Here is a 14,375-nt window from a genome sequence, read left to right as displayed (position 1 = left end):
AGCGGCACCCTTGCATCCCCAGCTCCTTTTCTGAGCTTTTAATCGCTTCCCGGGATTGCAAACACATTTCAGGTGCTCCGCTGCACCATTCAATTGATTTTCCTTACAGGTTGCTATGACCACTTTAGTGGAGACAGAATTTGAAATGGGGCACCACATGTCAAAGGAAGGAGCAAATAGTTTGTCTTTGTAGCCATGACAGTTGTGTGGATTTTCATCTGAATAATTCTGGCCTGTACTCATGTATTCAGTGATTCTCCAGCCAAAACACATATTGTGTTTGACTTACGCGTTAATAGAGGCTGCCTGACTGTGCCAAGCAGCTGCATATTAGGACCTATTACGTGATTTCATAGCTCTTAGAAAATTGCTCCTATTCACAACGAAACGGCTGGGGGTGGGGCAGAAGTGTTGGGTGGGTGGTGGGTGGAGGGGAGCGGGGGCTGTGGGAGGATGTGACGAAAAGCCCCCAACACACAATCGTGCCTTTTCAATTGGCGATGGCAAGGTTGATGACAACATGACCATTGTGTTATAATGATAACACCACAAAGGCATCTGCCCCCCTCATCAAGGCTTCGCAGCGGCTGCAGATACAATTTAATTCACTGCTCCGTTGACGGCGCTGATACCATTATGTAGCACGTCGGCACAGGGGTAATCACTGTCGTTCCTGAGAGCGGGATGAAAAAAGACAAGCGTGAAAAAGAGGGGGGGAAAGATGGAGGGACAATGATGGGGAGGCTGAAACTTACAATTAAGAATGCCAATTGTGATGTGTCAGAGCCCCCTGTGGACTCGTGCTCATATACTTGCAACGCTTCCAGCGCTGTTTATTTACCATGGCTACCAGTAATTATAATTAACACGTCATTTAGTTCGAGGCGCCCTCTCGTAGGTTGCCGAGTCTGGACAGCGACAGAGAAGAGGCTGAGGAAGAAAACTGGCAGCTAAGTGCTATTGAGCGCCTGATACGGAGGACGGCAGAGTGGATATCGCAGAGCGCTGACGTTCATCAACTTCTTAATTAGGTGTCACCGGGGGGAAGGAATTGCCCACGGCAGTGGCACTAATGCTTAATTTCTCCCTCACTCAGCTGTAATGTTTAATTAGTTAAGTGGCAGGGCAGTCTTTAGGGTGTTCTTCTCCTACCGAGGTACGATTGCAGCTTGAAACGTTGCTGTTTGGAGTTTCGTCAGATTTTGTTCCCAATGTTTTACTAAAACTGTTTAATCACAGAGTTTCATATTGACAGTGAATCGGACAGCTGCATGTTCAGTTACACTCATAAATCACCTTCAGTGTCTTTAGTGGTGCCAGGGTGTTGTCACTGGGTTTACGCTCTGCTGTACAGGTCAAACCTTTTCTCTGCATCGATAATCTGACCTTTACTATTCATCCACACTTTATTTTTACTGCCTGGAAGCTTTGAACACACAACAAACATGACAAAAGACAGACGCCAAACAGGTTTCATGTAAAACTTTCAAATTAAGACTAAAGTATGTACAACGTGGGACACAAACTATTTTATTCTTAAAAGTCTCGTTTTGGGGGGTTTGACACATTTCCTGTAATCATCCCTGCTGCAGGCAGCTTCTGCCAACTACAGCTCCCACAGACCCTCTTGACTCTACATCCAGGTAACTGTCGACATGTTTACATTATTCAGAGCACATTTATATTTGTATGAATGAAAACTTGAAAACCCAAAGGAAAAAGGTAAGTGTGCTGAGATTGTTTTTAGTGTTTCTGGCTTGTTTTCAGGACTTTGCCTCACAGATCAAACCAGACATGATCAAAAAAGCAGAACGGAAACAAAAGAAGAATAAAACTCCTTAAAAGCTCATACAGTTCAAATAAAGACAGAGGCATTGTATCTGGCCTTTATAAGGGATTAACAAATATGAAATTACACTCGACCCTATATATCAAAACAAAATGGGAAATGGAGGGAGGAATAGAGATAAAAGAGGACAACAATATGGACATACATATGGAAATGTAGCAGCTCACAGAGCTGGAGGGAATTTGGGTGGAAAAGCCTGATAAGATATTTTATTCCACCTCACCAAAAATCTCACTATGAAGGTAACCCGCACAAATCACTATCATATTTTCTGGGACTGTTATGTTATTAAAACGTATTGTAAGGGGATACATGCAGCAATACGAGAGATATTTGGAGGTTATTTACCTTTGGGAAGTAAAACTTTATTTTTTGGACTTATCAGAAGGATGGACAAAGAACGATAAATACTTGTTTAATATTTTACTGGCAGCAGGTAAAAAAGCCATCACAGAAAAATGGCTTTCTCCTGAGAGCCCAGCTATGAACATGTGGATGGACATCACAATGGACATTTACAGGATGGAGAACAGGCCAGCAGATATGAACTATAAGAGGACCTGTTTGTATCACGATGGAAGAAATGGATGGACTATATAAAAAAACGCAGGCCAGATTTTGATTTTGACTGTGTTAAGTACTAGAAGATATATTAGAGGATATATTAGTTATATTAATGGTAGTAAAATCTCACTCCCTACATGCCTGTTTCTTTCTTTCTTTTTCTGTTTTGCTCCCTTTTTTCTCTTTCCCTCCTTTTGTATGGATATTTTAGTTGTTTAAAAAGAGAAAAAAGCAAAAATACATGTAACAAATTGTTGAAGCTGATGGTTTTGTACAGTTATTCCTAAATGTCAATTAAAGAAAAGAAAACGAAAACTCCAGCAATGTTAGCTTAACTGCTATTGTTACATAGAAGCAGTGTGCAGTGAAAGCTTTCCCACGCTCCTCTCTGCTGTGTGAGCTCCTGCTTTCTCCACCAAACATGGCCTGTGTGGATTTTTACATGAGTCGGGACCAGCGTTAAACCCAGAACGCAGTTAGCGGTAAATGTGTTGGTCATGTATTTCCTTTGCCATTGTCATAGGTAATATCAATTAAAAATCACTTCTTGTCACCATTTAGTAAAGAATTAAATGTTCCCACCCGGGCTGAGGTGTAGCATCACACGTCATGACTCGTAAAGAGAAGCTCATGTCCACCCTTGAAATACTTGCACAACACTCCCCTTTATTAATATTCTGGTTCTCTATCCTTTTCCTCGTCTATTCAATCAGACACGGATGAAGAAAATAAAAAACGGGGTTAATAATCTGAATATGAGCTCATAAATAAATATGAGGTTCGGTGTAAAGTCTCATTCTAATGAGGTCATTCAGTGCTGAGGTGTCGAGTGTTACGGCGCTCTCGTCAGCTGCAGGGATGCATCGTCCTTTAGAAAAACCTAATTGTTGTCTTTGTTTCCATCACGACCTTTTGTTCATGAGTTGATGTTAAAGTTCTTCTTCACATGAGTACAGCCTTTCATATTTCATCAATACTAATGACTCGTTTGTAAAATTCACACATATGCTTTGTTTAAACACTGACTTGTGTTTTTTAATAACCTGTTGTCCTCATAACCGAGTCTGTGAGGTGCTGGAGACAGCAACACCCAGAAAAATATTAATAGCTATTAATACATTTGACAGTCATGCTATTTAATACAAACACTAACTCTAACATACAAAACGGATGATGAGCTTTTAAAACAGCATCGTAACAAATGTATCCAATAGTGTGTAAGCTTAGAATTTAACAACCACGTGTAACACTGAAAGATATTAGTCATGAAATTCCCTCACATCGGTGTTGTAGGATGTGATGTTTGTCATATTTTACTATTTTTATTTGTTCTGTTACGTGAAACTGAAAAAGCCGTTTCCCGTCTTTCCTTTCATCTTGTCTTTTTCTGTGTTTTCTAGTCTCTCAGATGGTCATTGAAGAGGTCAGCGCCATCCAGGAGAACCTGGAGATTGAGCGAACGTGCAGAGAAAGTGCTGAAGCGCTGGCCTCCAAGGTACAGTTGACCTTACGTTAAATCAGATCTGAACTAATTTCCTATGCGTGCTCAGATTCAGTTTCACATTTACTAAAACGGTGTCATTAAAGTAAAACAAGAGAAGAATAAAGTAATAAAATAATGTTGGTTTAAACCGGCTTTCCTAAGTGAATGTTAGAGTCCAATCAGCCATTTGTGATGACATTATCTGAGCGCAGGGTTACAATCACAGCGCTCTCTGGTCCTCTGCCGCCGCTCCTGTCCCCACGGCTCAGTGTAGAAAATTGCGTTGGATTCTTCTGATTCACAGCACAATTTTTTGGAGTCCTTGCCAAAATGCGAGTTGTGATTGAAAGTGGGGGAGTCTGGCACATAGTGATTTTGCAGCCCACTGGTGCTGAACTTATCACAGTAATCATTTCTCATTCAATTTCTGCACAAAAGCCCTCAGAGTCCACCTGGTTGGACGCGAGTGTGGACAGTTGGAGACTGAGGAAGAATTACAGTGAAGGTGGGCTTTTTCATCAGAGTAGGTCATCTGCTAATCGCGAGGTTGCTGGTTCGATCCCAAATATCCTTGGGCAAGGATAACCCCGAGTTTCATCCACGGGAGTGTGACTGTGTGTGAACGTTGGATAAAAAGCACTTAAGCACAGAAAAGGCGCTCGTGTGAATGAGTGACTGCTGCGCTTTGAGTGCTTCAGGGGAAGAATCAGTCCATTTACACACTGATCATCTGCTGACATTATCACTTACTCATTTGTTCACTTAATTACTTAATTGTGTCTCTATGTTTAAAAGGTTTTTTAACCTCTAAACCAGCAAATAACAAATGAAATTATTACTAGTGTCATTTGAGTATTAAAATATTTGATGTTAATGTTACATCAGGTCTATATGTTTATATTAAAGGAGTTTTATTGCACTGAGCAGTAGACAGATATTCTTATTGATCATAGAAATCTTGTGTTTCAGCAGTGGCCATGAAACATATCTGACTCCTTGTGTTTGCTGACCCCCGCGAGTCCTGCTCGCCTCCTCATGAGTAGCTCAGGGTGACAAAGATAAGGTGGATGATATTGTCCCACCTCAGGTGATCAACAGTTCCTATGATTAAGGATCAGCTCAGCTTCTGTCATCTGCTGTAACAGGCCAACTATGCCTCCCTGATGAAACTTTACCAAAGATCAGTACCAGCTATGTTACCACAGGAAGCCCGGAGCTTAAATCGCACAGCACCTCTTACCAACCGTAGCAAATATGATACAGATATGATAGAAATTAAAACTTGCCTATGCAAATATTGAATTTTTACATTAGTCAAATATTCAATCAAAAGTTCAGAACATGTCTGTGAAGGTTCTCAGTCATCCAGGTCATCGTAGTCTAAGGAGCTTGGAAAGAAAAGCGTCTGGACTTCTTTAAGTTGCTTGAAGACGTTTCACCTCTCATCCCAGAAGCTTCTTCAGTTCTGAACTGAAGAAGCTTCTGGTAGAGTTAGAATTGTGACTCTACCGTTTTTAAGTAGCCTTTTCTCTCCAGATTCATGAAGCACTGTTGATAAACAGACTTCTATAACTTTACTAGTCAAATAAAATAAATCTATTCCAGTTGCATTAACAGCAGTAACCAGCGGTTACCAGGAGTCCAGCTTTAGAAAGTTGAGATATTTACAACTATTAAATTGGTCAAGTGAAGCTTGAGCCCCTCCCAGAGTAGAAAAAGGTAACGTGAGTATGAGGTAATAAAAGTGCTGCTGAGTCTCCACATGAGCTACGAGGCTCACGAGCAGCTGCAGTACGTAGATTTGCACTGCAGCATCTGAAGTAGGTGTTACTCTAACTAGTCGTATACAAGCTGCCTTTCTTCCTAATTTACTTTTTAAATTTTGTTTTGTAAAATAAACGTTTCAAAGATGAACAGCATACTTTGGAACTAATGACAGAGAATCAGATGTGACAAACTGTATTTGTCTTGAAATGTCCAGGATTATTGTGAATCCCACTTGCAGCTGACTGAGCACAGAACAGACATCATGTTTCAGGCTTTGTCCAGTGAAGCGGCTGCTAACAGCTAGCACTGTGCTATTTCAGGAAGGAATTATGATTTCTGGCTAAAAGGCTGCTTGGTCTAAGTAACGACTCTCCTTCAGGCTTTATTTGATGTGCTCGCTTTGCTTCACTAACGGCTTCTTTCTTCATATAAAGCGACGTCCATAACCAGACACTCCCTGTGCTGTGGGTGTGTGGGGCGGACAGCAATAGTCCTTAGCTATTTCAAAGAATAAATCCATTTATTAATTATTAACTTACTTATGTTAAAAGCATCACGTTTGTTCACCATAAATCCATAAGCAGAGTACAGTCTGAGTCTGAAACATTACGCTGGCCTTTCAGCAGCAATACTCCAAAGTCACCATTCCTGTGCACACTGTGTTAACGTGGGTTTATTACTCATTTGCATTTAAATCAGAGCTGGAACACACCACGACGGCAAGTTAAACTCTATGTTAATTTCTGTCCCCAATGATGGTAATTTTGCACAACAAATATCTCCAAGGCCGCTCTGAAAGAAGCCAAAGTTTAGAGCAATTCTTTAACTCGTCAACATTTTGATTTAAAAGCAGCTGGAGGGGGTTAGCAATTTACAACCAGTCAGAGGAGAATGTGGCTTTGATGCTTAATGTTTTTGTGTTGCTGTATGATCAAGGCTGTGACTTTGTAATGGCGACCTCCAAAGACAGCGCTAGCCGACTGTTATGTCAGCCTCGAGTCATCTAAGTATGTAATTTTAGATGTACATCTTTCACCGATTGTAGATTATTATCAGAAGAATGTGATTCCATGTTATGTATTGTTGATTGCATTTCAGAAAAAAAGCTGTCGTCTGAAGGGTGTCATCAAAAGATGGAATTGCTGCAATCCGCTCTCACCGGGATGCCATTAATAAATGCTTCTTTCATGGCTCCTGTTTTCTATTTCCTTTACTTTTTTCTTCCCTTTAGGGGCTTTTCTTCCTTCAGGTGACATCAAGAAGCGTGCATAAGAGGCATCAGTCCCACGGCCATGGCTTTCATTCATGCTTTACTTACCACTGGTCTCCTTAATTCATATATATAAGTATATAAATATATATAATGCTAATAAAGTATAATGCTTCAACAGAGAAGCACACACTCCTGTAGCAATGATTATAACGGAGTGTGAAAATATTAACAGCTAAAATGAATTGTTATTCCTACTACAGTGGTGCTGCCATGTTGTACTGCAGTTCTGTGAGTGGACTGTCCGAGTTGTGTTTATGTTCTTTAGATGTTGGTGGTCTACAGTCTACTGTCTACTTGTATAAAACCCATGAATGCTTTGTTACCAGGACAGTTTACTGCAGCTAGGACATGCAGCACATTAGAAGATATTGTTTTAATAGAAGTATCAGTACTTTGGTGAAAACAAGCAAAATATGATTTGAGCTCAACTTTGTTTCCTGTAAAATGAATTTGCCACCGATTATGTGAAACGATGAAGACGTGACTAAAGTGCAAATGTTCAAAGCATTTCTACACATAGCATCAGCTGTTGCATTTATGGGCATATTTATGTTCATGAAGGTCTCTCTGTGGAACTTGGTAATCCTTGAAATGTGTTCTTGAGTTGGTTTGATGTTGTGAAGGAGTTTTTCTTAACTAAGAGAAGAATTTTGCTCTAATCTATTTGAGCTGCCTCCTGTGGTCTCAGATGTTTTGCTCTTGCTGAGTTTGGCACTGCAATCTGTGTTCGAGCCCAGCGATGGCCTACTGTCCTCACTGTCCTCACTGTCCAGTTAAAATGCCATGAAACAGCTTGTCAGTCAGTCCAGTTACTCTTGAGAAAACGTGAAATAATGTATTCAGATGGCTGTATTTCCTAAATATTTAATGCAATACTTTTGTATTGCATTAAATACAAAAGTATTTTGTATTTAATTAATGTTAAAAGTCCACTTTGCTGGTGTGCAAGGGCACCAAAAACTTATGGACTTGACTGCAGGTGTGTTGAACTTCAGTTGGTGTCTTTATGATCTTATTCTGACAGTACATTACACTTCCTTTGCCTGCATGCTACAGCTGGACAGGCAGAACCGCTCTCTGAAGAGGAAGAGTATGATGTTGCTGTCTCACATCAGCCCTGAGACCATCGCTGACATCGACCTCAATGATGAAGCAGAAGAGAGTGAGGACCTGCATGCATCGAGCCACGACTGCCTGTCTCCTCAGTGCTGCACCTCCACCTCAGGTACCGTAGAAAGTAAAGCCTACACTGTGCTGACAGACCTCACCTACAGCATTCATTCATTCACCAAAGAGTATTTGAACACAAGAATGTGTTCACTGGTCACAAGGAGAGCTGTGAAAGCACTTGTGCACTGGTACATTTACTTGCATCTGCTGGCAGTGATAAGTTACTGCAAAGACAAACTCTGGGTTAGAAGATGGATGAATGAAGAAGGGAATGTACCACTGAGGTGAAATCTAGTTTGGAATCCATCGTCTTTGTGTTTGACTCTTCATTTTACAAGGACTTTACTCAAAGTCTTCACGTGGCACATAGTTTCTCACATATTTGAATGAGTGGAAATCAAATTACCTGGATTCTAGAGGTAATGGTTCGGTCGTGTTTATGGAGCGGACCCAAAAGCAGACGAAAAGTAACGAAGAGAGAGACGTTTTATCGGACTGAATGTCAACAAACAAAAACACGAAGCAAAACAAGAGAACTGAAACCTAAACTGGGAAAACTAAACGAACTCTGTAAACTGTGGCAGGAGACATGAAACACGTAGACGGGGAATAACCCCGAGCATGAACAGTGGTAACAAAACACTCAGACGACCTGACACTGAGGACTTAAACACAGGAGGGGAAGGAGGGAAGTAGAATGAAGCATGACGCCACAGGGGAAACAAAACTAAACACACTGAGCAGGGGAACAATGGACCTTTCAAAATAAAACAGGAAACATGGAGATGCAGACATGACGAAGCGACAAACATCAACCAGACTAAAACTCAACTAAGACAAACTAATATGCCAGAATTTTTCTCATTAATCAGAAATATGCAATAACTCAACTACATCCTTAACAAGAATAAAACATGATTCTAACATAAGAAGTCAAGAACAGAAAAAACAAACTCAAGATGCTGGGTCTCAGACCCCGACAGGTTTAAGCCCGCCCCATTGCCACGTCCATCACAGTGTGAAATTTAGCTTCACCAAAAATTCAATTTACAGATGACATGAAGAGTATAATGTCTACACCCTTAGAGTAAAAAAATATTAGGTGTGTTGCGCACGTGTGCATAAAATAACTGGCAGATGTCCTGAGAGTTTTCAGCTGACTGAAGTTCAGCACTGCAGACGTATTTTCTCCTCCAGCTGCCTCTGGCTCACGTCATGGTCAGTTCCTTTAGTCAAACAGTAATTATACCTCCGGTGATAATGGATTTATACTCGATGATGCTTTTCCATTCATGTCGTTGGCATTAAAAGGGACAGATAATCATGTCATTTGCAAATAATATGCTGTGATACAGGCAATACTGAAATAAGTTGACTTTTGCAAAGATTGCGGGCTTATTATCTTGAAAATTCATAATTGCATGTTAATGGACAGCTAGTCAAAGCAGCCCCTGTGATGAAACACCAGATATTTGGCTACAGACTTCTGTAGATCCCAGCCAAACAAACGAGCTCTCGTAGGTTCTGAGCTAAGTACATCACACCGATTGTGTTCATCTGTTCAAATCATTTTCAGTATTTTGCTTGAAAATTTTATGACACGAAATCCTCGTTCTGCTCACCAGAAGGCAATCCATCTGTACCTGAAACAGCTTTTGGTGTCAGCGACCTTCTTCTGCTTAAGTACCCTGTTTAAATGTCTCAGACTGTTCCTGCTGTGAGCTGTTTGTATTAACACGTCTTTATTTCAAGATTTATTCCATTTGTCACATTTTTGGACACGTACAGTTCTTAACCAACGTATCGGCACAGCACAGGTTTAAGCCACAGCTGCACTAAATTAAACTAAAAGAGTATTTTTTAATGGTTAAACTCACCACTAAAGCTCAACATGATCCTTTTAATGCTGAAATATAATGTTTTTATGTTGTCCATGAAATTTAAGATTTGTTGTTTTACAAAAAGTGGAAAAAATAAGAAAGCCCATATATATATATATATATATATATATATATATATATATATATATATATATATATATATATATATATATATATATATATATGGAAGACAGCACAGAGGCACTAATCATGGCAGCACAAGAACAAGCTCTGAGCACAAGATCCATAGAGGCTGGGGTCTATCACACCAGGCAAGACCCCAGGCTGTGTAAAGATGCCCCAGAGACAATCCAGCACATAACAGCAGGGTGCAAGATGCTAGCAGGCAAGGCATACATGGAACGCCATAACCAAGTGGCCGGCATAGTGTACAGGAACATCTGTGCCGAGTATAACCTGGAAGTCCCGAGGTCAAAATGGGAGATGCCCCCAAGGGTGGTGGAGAATGACCGAGCTAAGATCCTGTGGGACTTCCAGATACAGACGGACAAAATGGTGGTGGCTAACCAACCGGACATAGTGGTGGTAGACAAACAGAAGAAGACGGCCGTAGTGATCGATGTAGCGGTTCCGAATGACAGCAATATCAGGAAGAAGGAAGACGAGAAGCTGGAGAAATACCAAGGGCTCAGAGAAGAGCTCGAGAGGATGTGGAGGGTGAAGGTAACGGTGGTCCCCGTGGTAATCGGAGCACTAGGTGCGGTGACTCCCAAGCTAGGCGAGTGGCTCCAGCAGATCCCGGGAACAACATCGGAGATCTCTGTCCAGAAGAGCGCAGTCCTGGGAACAGCTAAGATACTGCGCAGGACCCTCAAGCTCCCAGGCTTCTGGTAGAGGACCCGAGCTTGAAGGATAGACCGCCCGCAGGGGCGTGCTGGGTGTTATACATATATATATATATATATATATATATATATATATATATATAAATATATAAAAGTTCTGCAGTGCTGAACTTCAAAAAAGGAAGTTTTAGTGGTTAAAGCGCTAAAGTCCAGGGCGCCGACTCAAAGAAGCATTCTTATTTGACTCATAAGTTCTAATAAAGTTTTAGTTTCAGAGACAATTTTGACAAAGTTTGAAGTATTTGTGTTTTCTTGTTTGTATGACAGCTGGTCTCGTACATTTGTTAGGCACGGTCTATAAGCACAAACTAAAAAACGAGAATGTAACACCAGTATGAATGAATTACTCTGTTTCAATCATTTGGTATTATTTGGTAGACTAGAACTGATCAGCGTTTCAAAGAGGTTTGGCTCTACATAATAAATGTTCTTATTTGACGAAACAAACACAGGTTAACCCACAGAATGTCACAGTTGTACAGTCAGTGCACAACAACATTGTTTAACTGTGCTGCTTTTTTTAGTGCTGCAAAATAAGTTGGAAATGACAGTTAAGGAGAAAAATCAAGCACTCTCTGATCTTGAGGCAGTAAGAGAACTACTGAGGGCGACCAAGGAGGAAGTAAGTATTTAATATTTCTTTTTCCCTGTTGTGAATACTTTGGCCAGCAAGCGTGTGAATGCAGATTCCCAGTTCTTAGTAGTGAATATGTGCAAAATGTGTCCCTGCATTGTTGTTTCCTAACAATAATAACAGTGACACATTAGCACGGAGGACAGAAAGGGATCCACTGTGTGTGCAGCTGCACTTTGCATGGCAGAGGTTTGTCATGTGCTGCCGCATCTCTGTTTTGCTGCAGTCGAGAGGGAACACACAACGAGTCACATTTAAGGCAGGTGTGCACTGTAAGTTAAATGTTAGGACCATGTCTGTGGTCAAACTGTGGTCATAAATATTTTGTGCTTGTAAATCAAATGCTTAGTTGTGAACTGAGTTTTGTAACCTTTAAACATGTTAAAATGTTATGTTTGTGCTTCTATAGATGAGAATTTGTGTTTGTAAAAGTATTTACATGAGTTACAGTGTTGTTTGCATAGGTCTACGTGTAAAACTCTGCGCTCTGGTTCCCTGGATGTGTGACAGTTTCAACTTACAAGTACGAATTTTGACCCGATTTTTCTTCCTTTCAGCTGATTGGTCAATGTCATGTCAATCACAAATGAAACAATCCAATCAGAGAACAGATGGGTTTGGCTGTCGGAGGGGTGCTTTACGGAGCTGCAGGTCCTGGAAGGATAAATGCTCTTTTACATGCCAGCCCAGCGTTTTCCTTCATCACCACGAAGGAAAACAGTCTGTGCGTGTCCGAGTCCGATGAATTTTGTGTCACAGGTTTACGAGCTCACACAGGGACCTCCAGAGACTTTAACGGCTCTGTGGACCTCGAGAAGGAGCAGCATTGTGGAAATGACACAGTCTTCACTAGTATGTAGGAAGACACCAGTAGTAGGATAGTTACAAAGCTTTCTTCGTTGTGAATGAGCGATACATGTTTTTATTGAACATTTGAAGATAAAACAACAGTAACTCCTGTAGAGGACATAAAGTCAGAGACAGAAACAACAAGGAGCAGGCGCATCTAGTACACGCAGAGCTGCAGCAAGAAAACGACAGCGCAGCGGCAAGCGCAACAAATTTTGCGCTCTCAGTTAGAAGTGAATGCGTCTGCTGTGAAAGGACCTTCATGCTGTGACTCACAGCAATGGTCCCGGGTCAGCCCTGACTTTGTGTTAAGGTAATACTAAAGTATTAATGGTATTTCTAACCACTGATATACCAAAACTTTATCCTTTCAACAGCTACCAAAAGTTAGGGAACCTAGCTGCTATGGGACATTCATATGTTCTACCCTTCCAGGACCTGAAGCTCAGTAAAGCACCCCTCCGACAGCCAAGATCTTCAACCCACACCTCCGGCAGAGCTTCACCAGCAGTCTGAGGGAGACTGAGGACATTGAGTCTGAATGGACCATGTTCAGCATCTCCACTGTCGAAGCCACTGCAATAAGCTGTGGCCGCAAGGCAGTTGGTGCCTGTCGTGGTGGTTATTCCCAATCCAAATGGTGGACACTCGAGGTGAGAGGTGCCACCAAGCTGAAGAAGGAGCCCTACCAGGCTTGGTTAGCCCGTGGGACTCCGGAGGCAGCTGATAGGTACTGACAGGCCAAGCTTAACGCGGCGTGGGTGGTGGCTGAAGCAAAAACTCGGGTGTGGGAGGAATTTCGGAGAAGCCAAGGAAAAAGACTTTTGGATTGCCTCGAAGAGATTCTGGCAAACCATCAGGCAACTCAGGAGGGAAAAGCGGTGCTCTACCTGCACTGTGTATAGTGCAGATGGAGCGCTACTGACTTCAACTGAGAAAATTGTCAGGCAGTGGAAGGAATACTTCGAGGACCTCCTTAATCCCACTGGCACGTCTTCCATGGAGGAAGCAGAGTCTGGGGATGAGGTGGATGGCTCACCTATCTCTGCGAGGTCACTGAGGCAGTTAAACAACTCCTTGGTGGCAGAGCCCCTGGTGTTGATGAGGTCCGCCCCGAGTTCCTGAAGGCTCTGGATGCTGTAGGGCTGTCTTGGTTGACACGTCTCTGCAATGTTGCGTGGAGATCAGGGGCACCACCTCTGGATGGGCAGACCAGGGTTGTGGTCCCCATCTTTAAGAAGGGGGACCGGAGGGTGTGTTCCAAAAGGGTGGAGTGCCCACTCCAGATCAGGGACGAGTTCCTGCCCCAAGTGGAGGAGTTTAAGTATCTCGGGGTCTAGTTCGTGAGTGATGGGAGAAGGGAGCCAGAGACTGACAGACAGATTGGTGTGGCAGCCGCAGTGATGTGCAGTCTGTTGTGGTGAAGAGAGAGCTGAGTGTAAAACTGAAGCTTTCAATTTACCGGTCGATCTACGTCCCTACCTTCACCTATGGCCACGAGTTGTGGGTAGTGACCGAAAGAACAAGATCGCGGATACTAGTGGTGGAAATGGGCTTCCTCCGAAGAGTGGCTGGTCTCTCCCTTAGAGATAGGGTTAGAAATTCACCCAGAGTAGAGCCACTGCTCCTCCCGAATGAGCGAAGGGAGCCAGTTAAGGTGGTTCGGGCATCTGACAAGGATGCCTCCTGGGCACCTCCTGGGTGTTCTTGGCATGTCCCACTGGGAGGAGGCCCAGGACACGCTGGAGAGATTATATCTCTCGGCTGGCCTGGGAACGCCTTGGTGTTCCCCCGGACAAGCTGGAGGAGGTGGCTGGGGAGAGGGAGGTCTGGGCTTCTCTGCTTAGGCTGCTGCCCCCGCGACCCGGCCCCGGGTAAAGCGGAGGAAAATGGATGGATGGATGGATGGATGGATGGATGGATGGATGGACAAATAACAAATCATTTTAACATTCAGATATATATTTCCAGCTCAGTATTGATCATGTCCATGGTATAGCTTTGTATATGTGTTCTGATCTCCTTTCTTAAAAGGCATGG

General features: G+C 42.4%; 1 protein-coding gene across 2 annotated transcripts in view; it reads left to right on the top strand.

Annotated features, from left to right (window-relative positions):
* shtn1 (shootin 1) overlaps nt 1-14,375 on the top strand; it is a 41,951-nt gene that overhangs the window by 10,385 nt on the left and 17,191 nt on the right. For both annotated transcript variants that reach the window (XM_085427913.1, XM_085427912.1), the window contains exons 4-6: nt 3,814-3,908; nt 7,993-8,161; nt 11,377-11,474. In XM_085427913.1, the coding sequence (XP_085284039.1) occupies nt 3,814-3,908; nt 7,993-8,161; nt 11,377-11,474 (362 nt within the window). The remainder of the gene's footprint in view (nt 1-3,813; nt 3,909-7,992; nt 8,162-11,376; nt 11,475-14,375) is intronic.

Source organism: Rhamphochromis longiceps, linkage group LG13 (assembly GCF_057381845.1).
Source record: "Rhamphochromis longiceps isolate RC_006_pf linkage group LG13, R_longiceps_female_GT1.1, whole genome shotgun sequence".
In the NCBI taxonomy this organism is placed as follows: Eukaryota; Metazoa; Chordata; class Actinopteri; order Cichliformes; family Cichlidae; genus Rhamphochromis; species Rhamphochromis longiceps.
Note: the sequence above shows the minus strand (reverse complement) of the source record. Positions and strands in the feature narration are given on the sequence as shown.